General features: G+C 42.4%; 1 protein-coding gene and 1 long non-coding RNA gene across 3 annotated transcripts in view; one reads left to right on the plus strand and one right to left on the minus strand.

Moving 5' to 3' along the window:
• LOC144229322 (uncharacterized) overlaps positions 1–25,744 on the plus strand; it is a 35,289-nt gene extending 9,545 nt beyond the window's left edge. Inside the window, exons 2-3 of the long non-coding RNA XR_013334460.1 lie at positions 23,391–23,448; positions 25,221–25,744. This is a non-coding gene — a long non-coding RNA (uncharacterized LOC144229322). The remainder of the gene's footprint in view (positions 1–23,390; positions 23,449–25,220) is intronic.
• LMBR1 (limb development membrane protein 1) overlaps positions 1–26,436 on the minus strand; it is a 108,851-nt gene that overhangs the window by 9,553 nt on the left and 72,862 nt on the right. For both annotated transcript variants that reach the window (XM_077761313.1, XM_077761305.1), the window contains exons 7-14: positions 23,458–23,538; positions 17,654–17,730; positions 16,945–17,022; positions 14,049–14,122; positions 13,731–13,821; positions 12,423–12,489; positions 1,546–1,633; positions 1,215–1,371 (exon numbers count right to left, since the gene is read on the minus strand). In XM_077761313.1, the coding sequence (XP_077617439.1) occupies positions 1,359–1,371; positions 1,546–1,633; positions 12,423–12,489; positions 13,731–13,821; positions 14,049–14,122; positions 16,945–17,022; positions 17,654–17,730; positions 23,458–23,538 (569 nt within the window). In that variant the 3' untranslated portion in view covers positions 1,215–1,358. The remainder of the gene's footprint in view (positions 1–1,214; positions 1,372–1,545; positions 1,634–12,422; positions 12,490–13,730; positions 13,822–14,048; positions 14,123–16,944; positions 17,023–17,653; positions 17,731–23,457; positions 23,539–26,436) is intronic.

The following is a 26,436-nucleotide window of genomic DNA, read 5'->3' on the forward strand; positions in this document are numbered from 1 at the left end:
ACAACTAAAAAAATTACCAGGGATAAAGAACGTCATCGTCATCAGCATAATTATAAAGGGGTCAATTCATGAAGAGAAAATAACAGCCCTAAATATTTATTCATCTAATACCAGAACTTCAAAATACGTTAAGCAAAAAAAAGAAATGTAAGAGGAAATATATAAATCCGCAATTGTGGTAGATTTCAAAGCCCTTCTCTCAGTAATTGATAAAACAAACATTTGGAAAATAAGTGAGGATACAAAGAACTTGAGCAACATTATCTACTAAACTGACCTACATCTATAGAACACTCTGCCCATGAACAGCAGAGCACAGCTTCTTGTCAAGCATACAAAAACGATATATGAGGATAGACTATGTTCTGGGCCATAATGCAAGTCTCAAAAAATTCAAAATGATTAAAGTCACAGAAACATTATTTCCTCACCATAAGGAAATTAAGTTAGAAATCACTAACAGACAAATATCTCTGGAAAATCCTCAAATATCTGGAAACTAAATAACAGACTTCTAAATAATCCATGGTCAAAGAAGAAATAAGAAGGGAAGTCAGAAGGCATATTAAACTGAATGAAAATGGCAGCACTTTAGACGGAAATTCAGGGGGTGCAGCCAAAGCAGTTCTTAGAAACTCACAGTGCTCAGAGCCAATGTGGGAAAATACAGATCTCAAATCAGGGAGTTTAGCTTCAATTTTAATAAAGCAAAAAAATAAGGGAAAAATAAACCCCCAAATGAGCAGAAGAAAAGAAATAATGAGTGAATCAATGAAAGGAAAATAGAAAAAGAATAGAGGAAAAGTAAATGAAACGAAAAGCTGGTCCTTTGAGATAATCCATAAAAATCAGTACACGTCCAGCAAAGGCGTGAAAGAGCGAAGGGCAGAGACACAGGCTGCCAGCAGAAGCGCCGCCGCGGGAGATCGCTGCCGCCGTGCCCTGATACGTCCATCTACATCGAAGGGACAGTAAAGAAACTTTATGCCAGAAGAACTTGACAACACAGACGAAATAAATTCCTCACAAGACATGAACAAAGCTCACTCAAGAAATAAATAGGCGGAGGTGTCCTCTACCAATAAACTGAATGTGTTGTTAAAACCTTCCCACAAAGTAAACCCCAGGCCTAATTGGCTTCAACTAATCTAATGGTTAATTAGATGAACTATTTCAGACGCTCAAGGAAAAAACCCAATTCTATAAAAACTCACAGTCTCAGTCCATTATGGCCGCTCTAACAGAACAGTGCACACTGGGAGGCTTATAAACAACAGACATTTGTTTCTCGAGTTCTGCGGCTGCAAGTCCAAGGTGTCTGGCGAGGGTCCACTTCCTGGTGTGCAGACAGCTATCCTTCAGTAGAAGCTCCTGCGGCAGGAAGGGTGAGAGAACTTGGGGGGGCGTGGGTCACAAGGGCCCTCATCCCATTCATGGGGGTGGAGCTTCAGAAGCCAATCACCTCCCACAGGCCCCGCCCTCCTAATACTATCACACTGGAGATTAAGTTTCAGCACAGGAATTTTGAGGGGGACACAGGCATACAGTGTATGGCATTCGTCCAGCAAACTGCAGAGGAGGAGCTCCTTCTGGATACTTCCAGTGAAGACATCATTACTCACATAACCAAACCCTGAAAAAAGATAGTAAGAACGACAACAAAAAGAAAACTATAGATCTGTGCACTCATACAGAGGCAAAAACCCTAGGCAAAATGTTATCAAATCGAACCCAACAATAAGAAAGAAAAAAAGGAAAATACGTCATGACCAAGTGAGGTTTATCCAAGGAATGCAAGATTGGTTTAACACTCAAGACTCACCCCAGGTAATTTAGCAGCTAACCAGAGTCTAAAAGAGAAAGCCACGGGATTATGTCGGTAGATGCAGAAAAAGCATTTAACAAAACCCAGGATCCATTCCCAATAAAGACTCCAGCAAAGCAGAAAAGAAGGAAACTTCCTCAACCTGGTGAAAGGCATCCACCAAAATAAACAAGCTAAAAAACACTACAGCTCTTATCAGTTATCAGTAAAGGACAGAATGCTTTCTTGCTATGGTGAGAAACAAGCCAAGAATGTCTGCTCTCACGACTCTATTCAACATTGTACTTGAAGCTCCAGGTACTTCAATAGACAAGAAAAATAAATTAAAGCATCCATACTGGAGAGGAAGAAGAAAAACTATCTTTATTCACAAACATCATAATCATCCACGAAAATCAACAAAATCTACAAACCAGATACCATTACTAATAAGGGAGTTTGGCAAGGTTGCAGAATGAAAGACCAATATACACAAATATACCAGCACTGAACTCTTAGAAATTAAATTTTTAAAGCAACACCGTTACAACAGCATCAGATGTGCAAGACCCAGGCAGAAACACAAACGCTGCTGAGACAAACTAAAGCACTAAACAAGGGTACGGGGTTCGGGGACTGAAAGACTCCGTGCTGTAAAGATGCTAATCCTCTCCAGTTTGTTCTACGGATTCAACACAATCCAAAATCCTCGCAGACATTTGTGTAGAAAATGACAAGCTAGTTTAAAAAGTCACAGGGGAATGCAAAGGACTTAGAATAACTAAAACCACTCTCAAAAAGAACAGACTTGGGCGGGGGGAGAACAGACTTCACTGCCTGATCTTAAGTCTCACAATCAATCCATAGCAATCCAGACGGTGCAGTATTGAACTAGAGACAAATAGAGACATCAATGGAACAAAATAGAGTCCAGAAATAAACCCACACCCACACATACATGGACAATGGATTTTCCGTAAAGTTTCCCAGGCCATTCAGGGGAAAAATGAATAGATTTTTCAAGCAGTGGTGCTAGAATAATGAGCTACCCATATGCAAAAAAATAAATTTCAATTCATACCTCATCCGATACACAGAAATGAACTCAAAATGAGTCATGGAACTAAGTAGGAAGCCTAAAGTTATAAAACATCTAGAAGAAAACGTAGGAGATAATAATCTCTCTGACTTGGGGTTAGAGAGAGCTTCAGTAGAAGTAACACCAAAAGTACAATGCAAAGAGAAAAACTGGCAAATTTGATTTCATCAAAATTAAGGATGTCTGTCCTTTGAAAGATACTGTTAAAACAATAAAAAGATAAGCCACCAAATGGGAAAAATATTCGCAAATCTCCTATCTTGATAAGGAACTTCTATCCAAAATATGTAAACAGCATCCAACAGCCAAGAATGAGGAAACAATCCCAATGTTTTTAACGAGCCCAAGATCTGAAGAGATGCTTCACCCAAGGAAATACACGGAGGACACACGAGCACTTTGGTCGTCCAGGAGTGCAGGTGGGGTCCACAGAGACACGGCACTACACGCCCGTTGGGGTGCCAAACATCAACTCACGGACTGTGCCAGGCCCGGACCCCACACGCTGTGCTGAGAATGCAAAATGGGTAAGCACTCTGGAACAGTCTGGCAGTTTCTTAAAAAGTGAAGCACACGCATTCCATTTCTAGCTATTATTCAGGAGACAGGCAGCGTGTGCCCATTTGGAGACCTGCATGGGAATGCTCACAGCGACTTTACTTACATAGCCACAAGCCGTAAACGACTCAAGCGACCTCCGGTGGGGGACAGGATAAACAGACTGTGGTCTACACATGAAACGAAACACGACTCAACAATCAAAAATGAACTGCTGGGGCGCCTGGGGGGCTCGGTCGGTTAACCGGCCGACTTCGGCTCGGGTCATGATCTCAAGGTTCAAGCCCCACATCGAGCTCTGTGCTGACAGCTCGGAGCCTGGAGCTGCTTCGGGCTCTGTGTCTCCCTCTCTCCTGCCCCTCCTCCGCTCATGCTGTCTCTCTCTCTCTGTCTCAAAAATGTAAAAAATTAATTTAAAAAAATAAACTGCTGACACATGCCAACAATGGCATGAACCTTGAAATAAATACGCTCAGTGAAAAAGCCAGACAAAAAGCCAGTATGCGTTGTATGATCTCATTTACATACACTCCCAGGAGATGTGAACTGATTTATAGTTCTAACAAGCAGGCCAGTGGTTGCCTGGGGATACGGGGGTGGGGGTGGGGGGGCAGCAGGAGAGGTGTGTGGCAGGGACCACGCAGGGCCAAAAGGAAAGGTTCTGAGGTGACAGATATGTTCACTACCTTGATTGTGGTGATGGTTTCATAGGTGGACAAGCAAGTGGGAACTTGTCAGAAGAAATGGGCACACACGGGCTCAGGGATGGCTTTCTCTATGGAGGGACTGGCTCGGCCAAGTCTCAGTGACGGGTGAGGTGTGCCAGGGAATGGCTGGTGCACACAACCGCTCACGGCGGATGCAGGCCCACGTTCAAAGGCACGAAGAGTGGAGCAGAGTCCTGGGTGCTCAGGCGGGACACGCGAAGAACACCCCGATTACTAAAGGTGGTTCAGAATGGGCGGGGCTCGGGGCGGCAGGAATCGACGCTGGACACACAGGCACCTCCTGCGCCACCACAAGGAAACAGGACCTAACTGTCACAGCCAAAGTGTTCGAAGCACAAAGAGCAGGGGAGTGACAGGATCACACTGACACTGGAAGAGAAGGGGAGGCGTACTAAGCTGGCCATGGAATCAGGCGTGGACTCGGCCTGGAGAGGACGGAGCAGGGAGGCTGCTCCTGGTCCGGGTTCTGTCTATCCTACGAAGACCCCAGCTGTGACACTTGGGGAACAGAGGACACCCAAAGGCTGACTCGCCACCATTACAAACAGGGAGACCTCAGGATTAGTCAGATTACCACCTAAGGACACAGATGAGACAGCAGACATTTACTGTCCACTGTTCTTCGGTGCAAGGGTCTTTAAAAAAATAATAGTTTATTGAGATGAAATTCACATATCATAAAATTAATGACTTCTAACAATCCAGTGCACTGAGTACCTTCCCCGTGTCGTGGAAATCTAGTTCCAAAACTTCCGACACTCCAAAGCAAGCCCCAGACCCATCAGGCAGTTTCTCCCAATCAGCCGTGCCCCCAACCCCTGGCAGCCACTAATCCACTTTCTCTCTCCATGGTGGAGTTTCCTACTCAGGACAATTCGTGTAAAGGGAATATTACAATGAGCGGCCTTCTGTGCCTGGCTTCTTTCACTCGGCATAACGTTTTCGAGGTTCATCGGTACCGTATCACTGCACCACTCCTTTTTCCTTTTATTTTGCTTAATTGTGGTAAAACATGCCCAACCCAGAATGTGCCATCTTAGCCATTTTCAAGCGTACAGCTCAGCAGTGTGAAGCACATTCACACTGTTGCACAATTAACCTCCAGAACTTCCATCTTGCAAAACTGAAGCTGGGCCCATTAAAGAACAACTCTTCATCTCCCTCGCCCCCCACCGGGCCCTGGCACCCCCACCCCATCCTGACTCTGTGATGTAGACTCTAGGGACCACGCGCAAGTGTGACCACACGGTGCTGGTCTTTGGTGACTGGTCACGCAGACACCAGGCCTCCTGTGGCAGGACCGCAGCCCCACAATGTGAGGCAGATGTGTTTCTGCGCTTACCTGTCAGGGGACTCTTGCTCTGCCTCTACCTTTGGGTTGGTTATTATTACAAGGGTCTTTTCAAATAATAAAACTAAACTCCTTGGTCAAACAAGCTTGGAACACGGAAATAAGGGCAAGCAGGATGGAGGCAGGCCACCTGAAATGTCCTGCTTCACCTATCCTGAGACCACAGCCCACTCTCAGCACGGGACGCCCAGTGACACCACAAATATTTATTAACTAGATGCTAGAAGGGATAAGAAGATGCATAAAATGTGGTTTTGTCCTTTAAGGGACGTGGAGTCTCTTGAGAAAGCCGTCCACGCACTAGAGTATTAGCATGAGGTTGAGAGCGTGCCCGGCTTCGTGTGTGGCGGGCGTGTGACCTGGCCTTCAAGGGCGGGGAGGGACGCGACAGGTGGAGATGCTGAGGAGGGAGGGCTGGGCGGCAACGGAAGCAAAGCTCAGCGGCGGGGGGGGTGGACGNACTGCTGATATGCTACAAATTCACTGTGTCCTCATATGAAGGCTGCGTGACCCAGCGGTCCAGAGGGGCTGGAGGAGGTGAGTTTCGGTGGAGTAAAGCCCAGGGAACGAGAACGATAATGACGGTCCAAGCGACACTGTCTCCCGAGAACGCTTCCTCCCTCAGAAAAGTAAATCCTTCAGTCCGTTAGCTTTGCTTTCACTCCTCCCTCTACTCGCCTCGAACAAAGGAACGCTGTCTAGAGGCGACTTCGCGAACACTCCCTAACAATAAGCATTAAAACAAAATCACACACTCAGCTCTTTCTGCTCAGATGTTTACACAAGTCGGATTCTTTTCACTGTTTCTGTACCGGGAATGGGAAGGAAAGGGCACACGTGTGAAACGTTAACAAGATGCAACGGAGTATCGCCCCTGGGTGTCAGCAGGAGGAGGCAGAGGCACCTAACGTAACTCCCAGGCTTCTGCGTGGGCTCACTGGATAGAAAGTGGCCAACGATGGAAGGGAAATACAAGGTGGGGAGGGACGGACAGACGGACGGAGGGAGAGAGACCCCCCCACAAGTACAGAGCCTGTGGTGTAAACGGAATACACAGTTGCAACAATCTGCTCTCAGCCTGGGGCTACGTGCCGAGGTGGAGCTTCGGGTCTGGGGACAAGTGTGCGGGTGTCATCGAGGAGCAGCAGCTAAACAACGGCCAGAGGGGGCGAGAAAGCAGGGGGTGGGGCCGAAAGAAAGAGAGAAGAGAGAGGGGAAGTGGGGCTGCAAACAGCAAGTGCCGTGGAGCAACGAAGGTGCAAAGAGAAGCCGCAAGACTGCACAATTAAGAGCTCACTGGGGACCTGGACAGAAAGACATACCTACGTGCTTTGAGTCTGAAGTTCATTTGCAGATGACTGAGTTCCACAGAGGAAATGATCTCGAAACCTTTTCCTATTTTGACCCCTACTGGACAGCACACCGGGGTCAGGAGTCAACAGAAGGAACCAGAACGCTGACCAGAGTGAGCATCCAGGCAACCCCGGTGAGGCTTTCACAGCGCCCGCGGAGGGACCAGCTATGTCTGCATCCACACACAAGATCTGAAGACCTGGACCCTCTAAAGAGGGCTCCGGGGTTACGATGAATTTTAGCCTGATCCCTAATTTCAATATGCTTTATAATGAGAATTTGCTCATGTCTATACTTACATAATTAAAATTAATTTTAAAATAAAACTTCCTACAAATAAGGAGATAATATGTTCACTGGTCTCTGAATTGACTACGTGCAGGTGTACTATTAAGTATTCTTCGCCAGGTCAGAGGTCTTTATCCTTAGTACAAATGAGACCCTTACTGTAGTTTACTGCCTAGTTTTAATTGTGACGTTTTAATTACTAACATTTTAAAAGATGACATCTTAAGCCTCCTTCTAGCTAAATTATCCTAACTAGAATTATTTTCATATAAAAATATTTTATAACTATTCGAATGCATGTCAACAGATGGCTAAATTATTTAGTTAATGTGTGGGCAACGTGACATTTTCTCAGTCAGGACAACGTGCCGCGACAAGAGCGGCAGCAGAGGCACGTAACAAGTAGATCCTGGGACTACAAGCATGTAGGGATTGAGCATTAGTCTCTTACCTCTTTTAGACAGTTGACACAAAATACTTTCTCTTTATTATTAAAAATCATTACTAAGTATGCAAATGTATTGGTCACAGTTATAAGAACAATAGTAATCAACCAACAGGCAATTAGTACCACTCTCTGCAATGTAATAGTAGCAGTAAGTCATATACAAAATTTTGCTGAGAAATTTTCAGGAGGGAGTTTAAAATTACTTTTACACCAAGTCATAGTTAAGAATACTTATAGGAATACTTATTAAAATTTATACTTCTATTTTGCACTTGTCTTTTTTTTTTAATGTTTATTTATTTTTGAAAGAGAGAGAGCATGAGCAGGGGAGGAGCAGAGAGAAAGGGAGGCGGGATTCTAAGTGGGCTCTGCACACACAATGTAGAGCCCGATGTGGGGCTTGAGCTCACGAACTGTCAGATACTTAACCGACTGAGCCATCAAGGCGACATGCTCTTGTCCTTTCCAAGCATTGTTTACTTTTGTTTTACATGCAGAATTGGAGAGAACTGGCCCAGGGTAAAGATTAATAGTATATTCACGAAACCCCAAATAAAGACCTCTCCAAAATGGCCCGGTTCTTAAACAGGTTCCCTTCATCAAGGAACAAGAATAATCCACTTTATCTCCTGCAACATGAGGGCCCAGATGGTGCCCAGATGAGAAACACACGGAAATACTAAAAATAAACTCAAGGTGATTCAAAGGGGTGAATGTTTTTGTTTTTACTATCATAAGTACATTTTCTTTTAAAACTCTGCAGTTGAGCCTTACATAACTTACAAGTTACAGAAAGCTTCAGGATAATAAAATAACTATAAAAATAATCTTACAATAGAAATTTGTAACAGTACTGCAAAGTCTGCTGGTTGTATTTGAGAAAAACTTCCCCTTTTAAAGAAGATTGCAAATAACAATGCAAAAAAAGGTCAATCAGTAGTTTCTTGATTAAGCAAAATAAAGAGTATGTCAGCAATCGTACACAGTCTGTTCTTACAGAATTCAGTGCTGCCTCTAAAGTATTTTATTGCAGGGGCGCCTAGGGGGCTCAGTTGGTTAAGCGTCTGACCGGCTCAGGGCATGATCTTGTGGTTCATGAGTTTGAGCCCCGCATCGGGCTCTATGCTGACAGCTGGGGCCTGGAGCCTGCTTCAGATTCTGTCTCCCTCTTTCTCTGACTCTCCCCCACTCATGCTCTGTCTCTGTCTCTCTCAATAATGAATAAACATTAATAAATAAAATAAATGAACACTAAAATACATAAAGTATTTTATTGCACAGAGTTTGGGCCTCCGCAGACTCCATTAGGCCCGGGGCCTGCCCTGCTCTCACCTGGCTCGCCGGCCCCCTTCAGTGTCTGGAAACCAGACAGAGAGTAAAACTGTTTGCTACGCACGTGGACATCAAGTCTCCCAAAATGTTGGATTCTTCTAACCTGACATCTAAATAGGCAGTTACGTTTTGGAAATCATGTGCACTGACATGGCATTACTCTTATAGGGCTTTAAAGAGTTCAAACAAGAAATGTTAAGCTCAGAATCTTTGTGTTTCCTACGGACAACATAACTATCATTTACATGAATTATATCTGACTAAAAATCCATGGTCAAAATCTTTCTCACGACTTAATTCTTTGTGGTCAAGCGATAATGCTTATAAAAATCTACTTTGTCACAATTTTTCAAATTAGTACAAAATTTTCCATATTCCAATAGAAGCTACGGATCAAAGGACGTCTTTAATAAATGTGTCACATCACCGCAGGCACTGGAGTCTAACGCTACAGTTTAATGATGCCTGCGGCACACCAACAGTACCTACCAGGCAGCACAGTGAAAAAGCAAAAAACTCACAGGACATTTCCGAAGCAAAAATATCACCCAATCAATCCTTGTCTATGGGATCCAATGTGATTTTCAATTTACAATTAAAACGGAAACCGTCACCGATAAATTGGTGAAATAAGGGAAAGCGGCTCGTCTGCAGGTAAGGCCGGGTTCGCCTGGCCCTTTCATTTCTCGGTTCACTGTAAGTGACGGGGTGCGGCTGGGGGGAGGCACAGGAGCGAATGAGAGCATCCTAAGGGTCAGGGTGTCCTTGTGAGAGGCAGTGAGAGAGCGTGAAAACTTTCACAGCTTGGAGTCTGGTTGTTAAATACAGCCTCTATCCTGGGCTTATGAGCTTTTCGGCTGGTAAATCCAAACCCTGGTCTACACTAGGATAATATTCATGACAATCCTCCACATTTCATCTGCTTAAAATCAAAGACTCCGTCCTAAAGGGTTAATAGAGGAATTACAAAGTAACTCTCTAGTTTGCATTTCCCATAATACTAAAATAAAGCTGCTTCTTTTAGTCTCGAAATTTGCTTTTTTAATACTGTGAAAAGCCTCCATGAATCTGTTTAGCGTATTTACTTCTTTTCATCTATTCAGCGCCACCGGGCAGAACACGGAGTGCGGTGCGTGTTGATGCGTCGCACCGCCCCGCATGACTCACTGTACCCTAATGCACTCCCTTAATCCTGTTTGGACAGCTGGGCCCCGGCATTTGTTAGCTGCATTCTAATTGCCCCATCTTTCTTTTACTTCTTGTTATTTATCTCTATGGCAAACGACTCAGGAATTTAATTTGTTGATCTTCAAAAAGCAAATTTTGCCATTAATTTGTTTTCTTTGTATTAAAAGTATACTCGGCATGGAAAGCGCTTCCATAAAATCGGTATATATCACTGTTAACAATCTTAAGTAACAGACTAGTCTAAGTGAGTTTCGTAATGGACTAAATGGTAGGCTGGCTATAATATCAGAGAAATTATTTGTGGGACCGTCACAACACAAACGATACCACTCAGTCACAAACAAAGTTACTAATGGGCACACTTCTGGCATTTTCAAGATTAGCAGATGCCAAAACAATAACTAGTCCTATAAAGCAAACACAAAGGAAGTAAGACCGCTGAGGAAATAAGCTTTGTATTCGTATCTGCGACAGTGGTCCCTTTACATTTATACTTAGATTTCACTTTTTACTAAAACATGACATTCTCTGTAAGAATGATATAGGTAACTACAAAGCCTATAATTTCTCTGCACAGCCCGCCTCCCTGATTGGCAGTGAGTCTTGCATAAATAATAGAGGCAATATAAGAGGTAAACAAAAGCAACTCAAAGCTACTAGCAATTGTGGTTAGCGGCAAGGTGCTGAGGTTGAAGGATGGGATTCTTCTAATCATTTGTGAACACTCCTAAGCTGAAACCTAAGTCCAGAAAACCAAACAGAACTAACGGTAATTTCTGTTTGAAATAACATTCAGCCAAGAAGTGAGATCACAGCCTCAACAGTGCTTTATAAAAGGTAAGAAGGCCAAATGAAGGTCTGTTCCACGTTTCAATGACTAAGTAGAAATGTATTACTTCTAAAAGGTGATCAAAATTCCCATAAATTCAGAAGCTAAGAAAACTATATAAATGACAGGCAAGTAAGAAACTGAAAAACCAACAGATGTCCTTGAAATCAGCATGTGCTCTCAAAGACCTCACTGTTTTCAAATCTATCTCATGGACACAAAACAGCTTCAAATAAGTTTTACAACTTTCAATTTTTTAAACCACATGCTAAACTAAAGTTTAAAAAAAAATTTCGTATAAGAAAAATTAGTTTAATATTTCTAGATATTCAACATTTTTTTTAATATCATAGTTTTCATAGTTTCCTCACTGATGAGGGACCATAAGGTGAGCTGAGGGCAAAGTACATATCATCCCCCCCCCCCCCCCCCCCCCCCCCCCCCCGCCCGCGGCCCGCCCCCCCCCCGCCCCTGCCAAACCCTTTGTGCTGGGAGAAGCCTCCAGACCAAGGCTGGCAAAAGCNTGTGTGTGATTCCTCGGGCACTCCTGCCCAAGGACAAAGGAAAGACAAAAATGGTTAACTGATAGAGCTCACAGTCCTAGAGGACACGAATCTCCTCTCCGTCAGTTTACAAATCTTAGTAAATTACCAAAAAAAAAAAAAAAAAAAAGGCAATCTCATCAATAACCTAATCCCCAGAAACCTGTGGACTCAGTTTCCAGAGTCCCCAGCATCACCGTCCCCTCCATATAGTGATGTGGGAACAAAGGCAGGAAGGAAATGGCAGGTAAAATGAAATTTCCTTATAACCTGCAGCCCACGGACAGACACTCGAGGCGGATACAGAGTATGTTTCTCGAGGAACGCCCTACCACCAGGGTGTTAATACCTTACCAGAGGGAAGCAACCTTAGCGAAGTCCCCTTAGCGCGTGGAAATCCCTTTGGAAACCTGCCATTTACCTCTACCCCCCCAACTCCATAATAAATAACCCGTCACTCTGCACACCCCCAGGAAGCATTTTCTGCCCTCGGGTCCTGTCCCCATGCTTAATGATCACCTTTTTGCACCAAATATGTCTTTAAGAATTCTTTCTTGGCTATCAGCTCCAAACCCCATCATCACCCCAAAACCTCCTCACTCACGAGAGAACTCAAAAGTTTAACTAGGCAGTGGGAAAAACTGTCCATTGTTTGGAGAAGGGATATTTTTTCAAGTATTTACAAAAATAAATGGTCTTTATTTGAAAAAAGTAAAGTACTGCTTTGGTATAGTTCTCTATATATACAAAGTACAGGCATCATAAAATAGTATGGAAGGAAATACTATATTTCAAAGGATGATTTTTTTTAAAGATTCAGAAACTAAAAGTCAACGCAGAAGTTTAGAAGAGATAGTTTAAAAGGTATGGACTTTAAAGGGGCATTTCTCACGTAAACTTACCCAGTGTTCTTGACATTACAGGCAGTGCGGAGCTCAAGACCAAGATGGACACACAATTCCCAATGATCTGTGTGGGGGTGGGAAAGGACATTGGGCAGTTAGACTGTAGGACGATAAACGCAATCAGTCCATTCACATTCGGGAACTTGCTGCCGACACACCTTTACTGTGGTTAACTCCTTAACGGTATTAGTCAATACAGAATTTCAAGAGAATAAGAAATGTTTTCTACAAACACTGAAAGTTGTATGTCAGTTCTAGAAGATGTTTACAGCATCTGGCACAAGTAGAAAGTTAGAGAACACTTAATTACTTTATACCTCAGACAACTCATTTTACATTATTGATTGAGGTTGCCAATTTTGAAAAGCTTTGCCTGTCAACTAAAAAAGAATGAATACATTTAATATTTCTGACTATATTTTTAAAGCCAGACTACTGCTCAAGATATATAATTTGTTCAACTATTGTAAGATTTAATACCAAAAAGCTAGAAATCTAAAACCCCTGAAGTCTAGTGATTCATTCCCAATGTGCCCTATGCTTTCGCTTTCATACTGAATACAAGGAGCTGAAAATACTGATTAATACTGATGATCACTTTAACTAGGTGCTAAGTATCTCAAGAAATCCTAGCATTCAATAGATAGGTAAATAAAGTACACAAAGTAACTTTTCCCTTTTGAGATAGGCTGGAAAATACGTGATATGTAATGAAAAGAAAAGGAATCAGCAGCCCTTACTAACTATAGTCATTCTCCAGTGTCAGCCTGTGGGAATATTTTTAAACGACGCGGTCACTATATACGGTAACAGTCTTTGTTATTCCAAAACCAACGACACATTGTAGGAAGTCAAATTAGCCTCAGACTACAAAATGTTTCTGAATAGAATTCTTCCGTCTTGCTTTAATTATTCAAATTTGAAATACTTGGTCTCTACTACTTGTAGCAACTAAGTTCTTCAGATTTCAAACAAGCTCCCTGAAGTACAGTTTGCACAATCAAAGTTACTCATTAGCAACACGTTTTCTTTGGAGGAGAAAGAGTCCTTTCAGGAGCCTTCCGCAGCCAGTTAGCAAGCGCTGCAGGTCTGCGCATTTACAAGTGAATGGAAGCCGTCCAAATTCAACAGAAGAGCACATCCTTTTCCCACTCATTGAGCATTCTGAAAATCTTTCAGTTGGTGTTTATGCAATTTACAAACAAATACCTATCACCGCAAATGAACCATTCAGGGCGATTATGAAATAAAACAGTTCATTACCCCTGGGAGGCAAACGGGAGGCACAGCCACCTAAGACTTTACCTTTGTCATAGTTGTGTCATCCTTCTTGGGAATAAAGTTTCCAAAAAACCGGAGGCTATAGAAGCCGACGACAGAGGACACCATGAGATAGCTGTGAGAATCAAGGAAAAAACTCTCCAAAGTATGCAGGTTTCCTTAAGTTCTCAGTAGTCTTCAAAAAGTCTTAAGGCTCAAAGGAAAAACAACAAAAGCCACTTGGCGTGCTTGAGGAGGACAGACTTGTTTTTCCTTCTAGGCAAGTGTCTTAGTAAATTACCACTGTCCCAGAAAACTGGACAGAAAACTTGTTGACAGAATGTTGAGTTAAAGAAAGGATACAAAATCAAAATGATTTCAAGTGCAGCTCCCACAAAACCGAAGGCAGAGAGAGAAGCATTTCCTATCCCTGGGCCCTGTGGGGGGAAAAATCACTTTTCAGAATTCAATGACACTATATATTTGGTTTCCCTAGAAAGTATTTCATAAATATAGGAATTAGGAATGCTTAGGGGCGCCTGGGTGGCTCAGCTGGTTAAGCGTCCGACTTCGGCTCGGGTCATGATCTCACGGTTTGTGGGTTCAAGCCCCGCGTCGGGCTCTGTGCTGACAGCTCAGAGCCTGGAATCTGCTTCAGATTCTGTGTCTCCCTCTCTCTCTGTCCCTCCCCCATTCATGCTCTGTTTCTCTCTGTCTCAATAATAAATAAACATCAAAAACATTTTTTTAAAAAAAGGAATGTTTAACACTCTGGAAATCACATCTACATTTTTAAAGGACAATGAAATATGACATTAGACTGAGTTCATCAACTAATTCAAGCACACATTAACGATTTTAACAAACTCAAAACATCTCCAAACTATCTCAAGTGTAATTTACTTATTAAAATGATATTATACTTACTGTTAGGTCCTGAATATTACTGGAAGAAACTTTTTAAACAGTACCGTAGGAATAAATATATAATTATTTAAATGAACTCTAAGACAACATATAAAAATTATACAATTAAAACACGTCAAAGTAAGCTGAGCATGGAAAGTGAAAGTCCATACCCTATTTCCACACTTGAAAGTTCTCTTTCCCCAAATCTTCCTTAGGAATTCAGACATTTTTTAAAAATGTAAATTAATACAGATTTTTAAAAAATGTAATGCTATGCATTTTTCTCCTAAACATTACACCTATTTTCAAAACCTATCTTTATCTAGAACTTAAAAAACAAAGAGAAAAACTAATATTTATTAGTGAGACCAGACAGGCAAAAAAAATAATTTCTTACTAAAATAGGAACATTTTCAAAGTTGACCAATTAAAGGAACTATTCAAATACGAACTACTATTTTACTATCAGCTTTAATTATATCGAACAGAAATACCAGGAAAATTAAGAATGTACAGTCAGGCTAATAAAAAATAAACCAATAAAGTGGCGCCTGGGTGGCTTAGTTGGTTAAGCGTCTGACTTCAGCTCAGGTCATGATATCACGTTCATGAGTTCAAGCCCCATGCGGGGCTCTGTGCTGACAGCTCAGAGCCTGAAGCCTGCTTCAGATGCTGCATCTCCCTTCCTCTCCCTCTCTCCCTCTCTCTCTCACTCTCTGCCCCTCCCCCTCCCATGCTCTCTCTCTCTCTCTCTCTCTCTCAAAAATAAACATTTTAAAAATTAATAAATAAACGAATAAACAATATCAGACGTATCATATATACATTCTAATTTTGGCCTAAAGAAGTAAGAATACCCATGGTAATTTCATATACTTAAATAAGGCGAAGAACTTCTCAACTTTTTCCTCAATCTTTTGAAAAAGAAATGAATAATGCTAATAATAGGACGCTTGTTGGCTGGGCTGAAACACATGTGGAAATATTCCCTGTCTCAAGAGAAGGCCTACGGGCAGGATTACGATGATGTGATTCGTTTGTACAATCACCCGTGGACTCTATCAGGGGAAAGTGCCTCTCGACGACACACTAAGGGATGGTACGGAAGCGTACCACGGGGGCTTGGGACTTACACGGTGTATTTGTCAGAAGCCAACACAGTGGGTAACTTCCTGCTCTATCAGTGGATTTGGGCCTAATCAAAAGCTAAACACTCGGCTGTAGACGAAGGAGGATGCTCAGTGTGCTGTCGTCTGCTTGTGCAGCGAGGTGCCGGAGCACGTGGGCAGGCTAGACACCAGGCAGTGACGGAGCGCACAGGTCCAGCGGAAGTCAGAGGAGGGCAGGACCTAAATGGAGACCATGGCTGAAAACATTAGCTTCGAAAGAGCCGGTGTCTCCGTCTTAAACTCAAGGGAGGAAATTTAGGTTGATGTTGGCTTTTTTCTACGAAAAGAAAGGTGTATCACCTGGTTCACAGGGAGAGGTGGCACCAAAGTCTCAGAGTCTGGGAGTCCTTTCTACGGGGGGGAATGGGGAAGCGACTGACTTGGAAAAAACATTAGAAAATGTTACAACAGGGGCGCCTGGGTAGCTTAGTCGGCTAAGCGTCTGACTTTCGCTTAGGTCATGATCTCGTAGTTCGTGGGTTCGAGCCCCGCGTCGGGCTCTGTGCTGACTGCCAGCTCGGAGCCTGGAGCCTGTTTCAGTCTGTGACTCCCNAATACGATCTTAGGGAATCAAGAGTGTAAAGAGACACCTAGAAGTATGCCAGATAGGAATCTGTAGCGATAACTTCCTTCCATACAGAGAACGTATGCAAACAGGCTAAAGGATGGAATGTGATAGAACTGTCAACTTTTAAACAAGAGAGAAAACAAAGTTAATTCACAAAAAGATGTACATCTGTCTTCCAGTAACTAAGTACTTGACTCGGTTTCATAAGATGTGTGATTATTTTGAAGCATGAGTCCCTACCAAGCATGCATTTGGATCTTCTGTAAACACAATGACTTGATCTCATAAACTCCTCCGATGCCACTATTTCACAGAGTACACAATTTCTTACAGAATTAAAAGTAATAACTTCAGTTAAAAAAATAATAAACTGCAATACAAGCCTAAAAGAAAACTCTGCTGTTTGATAAAAGGGCTGGCCAACCCAAAGTAGGAAATTAGAAACAAAGTCACCGTTTATAAACACCGCTGATGAAGGCTGCTTAGTAAAGAACTTCATACAAGCCGAGATGGACTTGCAGAAAGGTGAACGCTGTAAACTGCTGATTTTAAAAGGCTCAGGGTACGTACGCAGAGCACGGGCGCTAACGAAAAGACACTGAGAGCACTTTACCCTCGTCCCCTTGGGCATGGCTGTCTCGTCAACCAGCAGGCAAAGGATGTTACAAGCCACCAGGAGGACCGAGATGAACTGCAAGAGAGACACGGGCGTCAGGTCAGCTTCCAAGGTACTTCGTGAATGTACGTGCGTGGGATCTAAGTGCTGACCGAATACATGCTTCAGGACAGCGGAAAGCAGTCAAGACCACAAGTCTACGTACAAACAAGCTGCGAGGAATCAAACCCACTGCAAAGGCTCCAGAATAGACTCTAACAAAAGCCTCTGCAAATTATTACAATTTCAGAGCTTGTGATGAAAGCTAGTAACACAGATGCAGTTGCCACCTGATCTCAGCAGTTGGCAACCCACCACTCATCGTTACAACGTTATCAGAACTACTTGAGAAATGGAATTTTCCTCCTATCAGAGTTTGAAGCAGGGGGAATCTGCAGCACCTCGTCTCTTCATTCTAAGTGACACAAAAGAATGAATTTCCTGCTTTCATGAGGAAACAGTTAATCTTGAGGACTTTTTAAAATCTGCCATTAATTTCCATTTTTACTCTGTTGAGTTTTTCCAAATAAAGGTATAGATGGATTTTAATCCTGTTGATAGAAAACCAGTTTACTAGAAACCATTTAGCTGAGGGAGTTGCCAGACTCAAAAACCAAAGTAAACGACACATAATTTGCTTTATTTAAGTAGGCAAATAAGCGCTTACTGTCTCGATGAGGAGGAGGACCATGACAGCGGGGTACACCAAATTTCTTTCCCACGCTGAAGCCTTCTTCCGCCTCTCTGTTAGAAAACAACAGCAAAATACAACAGAAGATTTCCAAAAGCTCTCTCATTCCAAAAGACTCATTTTTTCATTCCTTACTGCTATCACCAGTATGTATTATTTTTATATAATTTCTGTTTCAGAAACATACATTTTTAGTTTTCCTCTACAAACTGTAAAAATTAGAGTTTTAAAATCACTTTGCTACATGAAGTAGCTGGGTCCTGTGTGCTGGCCCTTTAGCTCTGCAAGGGCATTTCCGCGGCTAATGAAACATCCTGTTCATACACAGCTTACTATGAAAATATAGAAATGTTTGTATTTGATACAGATTTACACAATGATACAGATTTGAGTGAGTAAAGGAACCTGAGGAAAAATCCCCTCTAATCCAAAGGTCAATTCCTCCAGTTTTCCAAAGGCTGGAAGCAAGTTTCCGACTACAATGATCTACCTCGTATCACACCAATCCTCGTGCCAGGAACACATCAAACTTAACTAAGAAAACAAACCTGCATGAAGGAGTCACAGAGCCACCACGACAAAACCGTGAGGTGAGTATTCTGTGAAATGGATCGACATGAGCCCTCACGTCGGCACTGCCCTTCCCTGCACTGCTGGACTTTTCCAGCATATAACTGGCTCGCCCCGTGAGGCTGAGAAATCAGGCAGCCATCAGTAGGTAAAAGAAAATGATGCTAAAGCAATGCTTTCTGCAAACTCAACAAGGTCAGGAAAACACGACTTGGAGGCTGGGGCTACCAAGGCAGCCAGAGTCTGAGAGGCTGTGAGCAGAGAAAAGGAAGGAGAAAAGAAGAAGAGAGCCTAACATTCAGCCTCTTGCCCTTCAAGGCACCAGTGGCTGAGAGGGCANTGGCTCAGGTCATGATCTAGCAGTTCATGAGTTCAAGTCCTGTGTCAGGGTCTCGCTGACAGCTCAGAGTCTGGAACCTGCTTCGGAATCTGTGTCTCCCCCTCTCTCTGCCCCTCCCCTGCTCACGCTGTCTCTGTCTCTCAAAAAGAAATGAAGCAGAAGAAAAAAGAAGAAGAGAGGAGGAGGTGGAGGAGGAGGAGAAGAAGGAGGAGGAGGAGGAAGAGGAGGAGAAGGGGGAGGAGGGGGAGGAGGGGGAGNGGAGGAATCAGAGCCGACAAGGAAACATCCAGGCTTTCGCTTCGAAAGCTACAGACTAGGAGGCAGGCCGAAGTGCACAGAGATGGGCCCTCATGGAGGCCACCACCCACTGTGGTGATCACCAGCCCAGACAGGAAGGGGGCATCCCTACTCTAACTGCCGGCCAGAAGAAAAAGCAAATCCTCCCAAGAAGAAGAAAACATTATCCAGGGTTTCTACAGTTTTGTGTAAGAAATGTTTGACAAACAAATGTTACGTGGAGACAGGACAGAAGAAATAAAGAATAGAAACAGACTTTCAGTTTATCCAGATATTGAACTTATCAGAAAGAGGCCTTAAAATAACTGACTAATAAGTTCAACAAGATAAGTGACAAGATGGCAAATGCCATCATTTGAATCCAGAAAATAACTGAAAGGAAATCCTAGAACTGAAAAATACAAAAACTAAAATTAAGAGTTTAAGAGAAAGTTTAGCAACAGTTAGGACACAGCTGGAAAGGCAGCGAAATGGAAGACACATCAATGGAAAATAGCACAGACTGGAGGATGTAAAAAGGAGGGGAAATTCAGAAAGACATATAGGAGTGAAAAGGCCCAGCCCATGTGCAGCCGGTATCTGGGGACAGAAGAGAGGGGCAGAAGTGGTATCTGACGACGTAAGGGCCAACCATTTCCAAAGCGGATAAAACACGCTAAGCCATACGCTGATGAAATGCCACTGATCTCCAGAAGAATAAATATAAAGAAAACCAAACCTGAGCACATCAGGGTAAAACTGCTAACCAAGGACAAAAAGAAAATCCTACAAGCTTTCAAAAGGGCCACAAGACAACTTTCAACCGGAAACCAGAAGACACTAGAAAGACATCATTTCAATGTTGAAAGATACCAAATAAGAATTCTAAATTCTGGGAAAATACCCTCCCAATGAGGGGCGCCTGGGGGGTTCAGTCAGTTAAGCGTCCGACTTTGGCTCAGGTCATGATCTCATGGTTCGTGGGTTTGAGGCCCGCGTCGGGCTCTGTGCTGACAGCTCAGAGCCTGGAGCCGGTTTCAGATTCTGTGTCTCCCTCTCTCTCTGACCCTCCCCTGCTCACACTGTCTCTCTCTCTCTCAGAAATAAATAAAACATTAAAAAAAAAATACCCTCTCAATGAGAAGGCAAGGGAAAAAGTTTTCAGATAAACAAAAACCGACAGTTCATTGCTAACAGACTAAATGAAATGCTAACAGATGTTTTTCAAGCGGCAGCTAAATGAACACTGGAAACACAAATCATGGACACACATAAACTGAACCACCAGTGACAAACATTTCACATCCGCTAAATTGGTAAAAATTTAGAGCCCGCACTGCCACTTGTTGACAATGAAGTGGAGCAATGGGAAGTCTTACTCACGCCTAAGAGATGCAAAATAATACAACTACCGGAAAACAATTCAGCAGTATTTTCAAAAGTTGTAAACCCACATGCTCAATGATCCTATAATTCCACTTCCAGGTACGTACCCTGAAAAAACAGAGGTACCAAGGGATATGCAGAAGAATGTTTACACCAATATCATTCATAATAGCAAAAGGTAAGAAACACATCAAATACCCATCAGGAGCAGAATGAATCGAGGAACGGTCAACATGATGTTGTTTACAAAGATGGAAATGGCAGCAACCTACTGAATGGGAGAAGATATTTGCAAACGATAGATCTACGAAACGGTTAATATCCAAAATCCATAAAGAACTTGTACAGCCCAACACCAAATTTAAACATGAAGAGAGGACCCAAACAGACATTTTTCCAAAAGGACATCCAGATGGCCAAAAGACACACGAAAAAGTGCTCAATGTCACTCATCATCGGGGAAATACAAATCAAAACCACAATAAGATATCACCTCACACCTGTCAGGGTAACTAAAATGAAAAACACAAGTAATAGCAAGTGTAGGCAAAGAGATAAAGAAAAAGGAACCTCGTGCACTGTTGGTGGGAATGCAAACTGGTGTGGCCACTGTGGAAAACAGTCTGGAGGGTCCTCAAAGAACTGAAAATAGGATTACCAAATGATCCAGTAATTCCAATACTGGGTATTTGCCCAAAGAAAACAAGAACAGGAATTCAAAAGGACACACGCACCCCAATGTCTGTTGCAGCATTGTTTATAATACCCAAGATACAGAAACAACCCAAGTGTGTATCCATAGACACTTGGATAAAGAAGATGTGATATATACACAATTACACACACACACACACACACACACACACACACACACAGAGGAATATGAGCCATAGAAAAGAATGAAATCTTGCCAATGGCAACAACACGGATAGATCTAGGGAGTATAATGCTAATTGAAATAAGTCAGTCAAAGACAAATACCGTATGATTTCACTCATATGTGGAATTTAAGAAACAAAAAAAAGTAAAAAAAGACAAACAAACAAAAACCCAGACTCTTAAATACAGAGAACCAGCTGGTGACTGGCAGGGGGGAGGCAGGTAGGGAGACGGGTGAAACAGGTGAAGGGGACTGGGGACACACGTCTCACAATGCACACTGAGTAAGGTACAGAACTGCTGAATCACTGATTCACACACCTAAAACTGATGGAACACTGCATGGTGATTACACTTCAGTAAAAAAAAGAGAAATAAAAATCAACACATTTTCAACAACAAAACACTGGACTTCCATTTCAGAGACAGGGCGGAGGAGCCCAAGCTGGGCCCAGCTCATTCCTGGAGTTGAGGACATAAAATGGGAGTGTGGAAAGACCGAGTCAGCCGGACTGCAGAGAGCAAAATACCCCACGAAAAACTCCTCAGAGAAAGAACTACAAGGATCCTGAGAGGGTCATCCTTGGTCTCCAGTGGGGTGAAATCAGCTCAGGTACACGAGCAAGCAAACCACAGCTGGAGAAGGAACCAGTCAGAAACGTTACATGGAGCAGCATACAACCATTGGGAAGGGCCAGGAATGGGGCCTGCCCCCACGAGACAGTACCAAGGCCCCAGAAATCATAAGCATTATTGCCTTAACATGAGAACAACTGGCCCTATGGGAGGTGCTGCTCTGGCCCCGCCTGACAGGCCTTCAGAGCAAAGGCTACAAAAACATAGTGGCCAGTGATAAGATCCACAGTGTCCACCATCCAATCAAAAATTGCCAGGCAAGAGGAAAAGCAAAAAATACAACCAATGATGAGGGGCAAAGGCAATCGACTGAAACTTACCAGGAATTCACACACAAGTTAGAATTAGCAGATAAAAACATTACAAGTGTTATTACTATCGTATCTCCTATTATTTAAAAAGTAGAGGACACAGGGGCGCCTGGGTGGCTTAGTCGGTTGAGCATCTGACTTTCGCTTAGGTCGTGATCTCGCGGTTTGTGGGTTCGTGCCCCGCGTCGGGCTCTGTGCTGACTGCCGGCTCGGAGCCTGGAGCCTGTTTCAGAGTCTGTGTCTCTCTCTCTCTCTGACCCTCCCCTGCTCACACTGTCTCTCTCTCTCCTAGAAATAAATAAAAAATATTTAAAAAAAATAAATAATAAATAAAAAATAAAAAGTAGAGGACACAGACTTAACATGTTAGAGTCATGGAAGGTATAAAACAAGTCTAAACAGGACTTCTAAATATAAAATCTGCAGGGTCTGAGAAGAATACAATAGATGGGATTAAATGCAGATTACACACTCAGAAGAAAAGATTAGTGAACATGAAGATACAGTAATAGAAACTATCCAAAATGAAACACACAGAGGAAAAAACCTGAAAAGTAAAGGAAAATCCTTGCATTTGGGGGCAACTTCCAGTGCGCCAACTTAAATGCAACTGCAGTCACTGAAACGGGGGGGCGCAGAGAGGAAAAGAAAAAAGCATTTGGAGAAATAATGGCCAAAAGTGTTTCAAATCAGACGAAAGCTGTCAATTCCCAGATCCAAGAGACTCCATGAACCCAAAGAATAAGAAGCATAAAGAAAACCACTCTAAAGCACAGCTTAATCAAACTATTCAAAGTCAATGATAAAGAGGACATTCTCAAAGCAGAGAGAGAAAAAAGACATTTTAAAAGATGAGGATGACAGACTACTTGTCAGAAATAATGCAAGTGAAGAGACAATGGAGTGACATCTCTGAACATCAGCTTCTGAAAAGTCATTTTCCAAAACAAAACAAAACAAAAGGTGAATAGATACATACTTATCCTCTCCCCAAGCTAAGAGACAGTCTTTTTTTTTTTTTTAATGTTTTATTTATTTCTAGGAGAGAGAGAGAGAGAGACAGTGTGAGCAGGGGAGGGTCAGAGAGAGAGGGAGTCACAGACTGAAACAGGCTCCAGGCTCTGAGCTGGCAGTCAGCACAGAGCCCGACGCGGGGCTCGAACCCACGAACCGCGAGATCATGACCCAAGCGAAAGTCGGACGCTCAACCGACTAAGCCACCCAGGCGCCCCGAGACAGTCTTTATTAATAGCTCTCGATAGACTGGAAGCCTACAACCTACGCTCAACATTTCATAATTTTTTTAATCTTTCAGGCTGTGGTAAAGTCTCTGGAAAGAATCCCAGATCCAAACACGAGTGAAGAACAAAAATGTACGGTACCTAATTTTGTCTTAAGGGTCTTCACATTTTCAAGTTCTTGTTCCAACTCCATTACATTGTATTCCACTGACGAAGACAGTCCTGTCAAAAGCAAAAGTATTTTAGGAGTGTAACAACAGAACCCCAACAGCAGAGAATGGGTAGCCCTCGCATTTAATTAAAATACAAGATAACACATTACAAAGCCTTATCACTGAGAATAAAAACAAATGCTGATTTGTGATTCTCAGAAATGTATATCCATTTCTTTACCACTTAAAACATCCAAGTTCTTGCTGATTAAACACTACACGTTCCCTAGAGAACGCCTTACTGTGATTAAATGTTTACTTGATCCGTTGTTAATCTTTTATTAATGACAGAAATATCATATGCTTATTATAGAAAGTGAAAGAAATTCACGAGCCTGTTCTCTATCCTGCCTCCCTCAAGTGACACTCAGTAACAGCTTGGTTGATGCTTCCACACCTTTCTTCATACTCATGTAAATATTCACATATACATCTATACCACACACATGGTTTCTGTATATATTGTGTAAGAAGGGGTTGAATCGGACACATTATATTACCACTTGCTTTCCTAGCCAACGATAGATACATCCATGTTTACAGAGAGTGCCAACTCCGTTAACAACTGAGTAATATTCCACAGTATGGATACACTTCAGTTTTATTCAGAATTACTCCACTTATGACTTAAAGTAAGGTTTTCCTCTGTTTTTTGCGACAACATTGCAACAAAAATTTTTGTATGTACATCCAGTACACTCTAATGCAATTGTTTTTGCAGGATGGGTTCCCAAAATTCTGAGTCACAGGGTGTAAGCATTTACAGTTAAGAGATATTTAAAGGTTATTCCCTTCCAAATATTGTAATTTATTGTAATGATTTAAATTATTGTAATAATTTCCATTTCCATTTATAGCTTTTGAAAGTATCTATTTTCTAATATCTTCCCTCACACTAGATGCTGTAGTTCTTGAATTTTGGCCAATATGATGGATGAAAAATGTTTTCTTATTGTTACTTTAACATACATTTACCCAAATGTGGTTGAACTTCTTTTCATATGTGTATTTACCACGTGTATTTTCTCTACTCATATTTTCTACTTATTTCTATAATGACTTGCATATCTCCATATTCTATTTTATATGTTGAATTCTGAAATGGATAAATTAAAATCCTCCACTGAAAGTATACTTTTGTTGGTTAGGTTTTCTCAGTTGTTTTTTTTTTTTTAATTTATTTCTGAGAAAGAGAGAGAGAGACAGCGTGAGCAGGGGAGGGTCAGAGAGAGAGGGAGACACAGAATCTGAAGCAGCTCCAGGTTCTGAGCTGTCAACACAGAGCCCAACGCGGGGCTTGAACCCACGAACTGTGAGATCAAGACCTGAGCTCAAGTCAGACGCTCAACCGACTAAGCCACCCAGGCACCCTGGTTTTCTCAGTTTTTAAGAGTTTTTTCCATTATGTATTTGTATTATCTGCTAAGTTTTCGGGTTCCTAGATGACGGTTACACCCTCCTTATGAATCATACCTTTTATCATTAGATAATGACCCACTTCGTTTTTAATGTTTTTCAACTTCAATTCTATTTGGTGGACCTTAAGTTCTACTTTTTTTCTGATTTTACCTGCCTCCCTTATTTACTGATTTATTACTGATTTACATGTGAGACCAAAAAAAGATTGAAATTAAAGGTAGATAGGTTTGTGTGTCTATCAGCTGAATCTTATTTGAGGTTTAACTTTACCAGTTAGGACTCGTTGGTTGTAAGCAACTGAAGTGGGTGGACTAGTTACAACAGAAAAGGAATTCATGAGCGCGCGAGAGCCAGCAGGCCAACTTCCCGTTTCCTGGAAGAAGCAGCCCCAGGCTGAGGGCTCCTGGCGGCAGGAACAGATGGGCTGCCTCCTCTGATACTGCAGCTGGGATGGGGCAGTTCCAACGACTCCCAGGATCAAGAATAAAATTTTCAGTCTTTATGTTGCTAGAACCAAGAATAAACTTCCACTGTCCAGTGGCCTACCTCCAGAGTCACAAGGCATTCCTTCGGTCGGGGAGACACGGAACTCTGACAGCAGTTCCACGGATGTGATCCAGTGCGAGAAACAACAGAGCCGCATCAGATGCTTTACAACAGACATGTGCTGACTACCCGATCTGAGGGGCTCTGTTCTTTAACCGCAGAATGCAGTCCATTTACATTTAGTAGAATATGGTGTTTGTGTTCGGTAGAATTTTGTATAACAGCTAATAAACTTCGTTTGATACCTTTCATATTACTTGTCTTAATTTTTAAGTGTTTTTAAATTTTTTTAAATTATTTTTTTAATGTTTATTTTGAGAGAGAGAGAGAGAGAGAGGGAGAGGGAGAGGGAGGGAGAGAATCCCAAGCAGGCTCCACACTACTCAGTGCAGGGCCCAACTCGGGGCTCAATCTCACAACTGGGAGATCGTGACCTGAGCTGAAATCAAGAGTCAGAGGCTTAATGAACCAACTGAGCCACCCAGGTGCCCCTTAAGTATTTTTTTTTTTAATTTTATCTTTACTAAAATAAAATGTGCACATAGTTCTGACTGCCACATAGGCTCACAAGGTACACGCATACATGCTGACCTTCCTCCTGATTTGACCTCCCAAAAGACCACTGATTTAAATTATTTAGCTGATTCTTTCAGGGCTTGTCTTCCTATCACTAACTAGCTTCCCTTGCTAGGTCCTGATATTCCAGCTCTTATTAATAATTAGGGCCTTCCTACCGTGTAAGGATTTGAGTCTCTGTAAGCCACACACCTTATCATTCCTCCCTCTCCCAGTGTGGATTATTGGAAATTGTGGTTACATCAATACTCGATGTCTGCATTATTACAACAGAAACGCCATCTGCTGCTTGCCCACGTAATAAACTGTGGTTAGCTTCCTTTCCTTCCATGATATTATTCTTCCCACACCTAGAATTAGTAACTTT

The sequence above is a fragment of the Crocuta crocuta genome, unplaced genomic scaffold (genome assembly GCF_008692635.1).
Source record: "Crocuta crocuta isolate KB4526 unplaced genomic scaffold, BGI_CrCroc_1.0 scaffold408, whole genome shotgun sequence".
Lineage (NCBI taxonomy): Eukaryota > Metazoa > Chordata > Mammalia > Carnivora > Hyaenidae > Crocuta > Crocuta crocuta.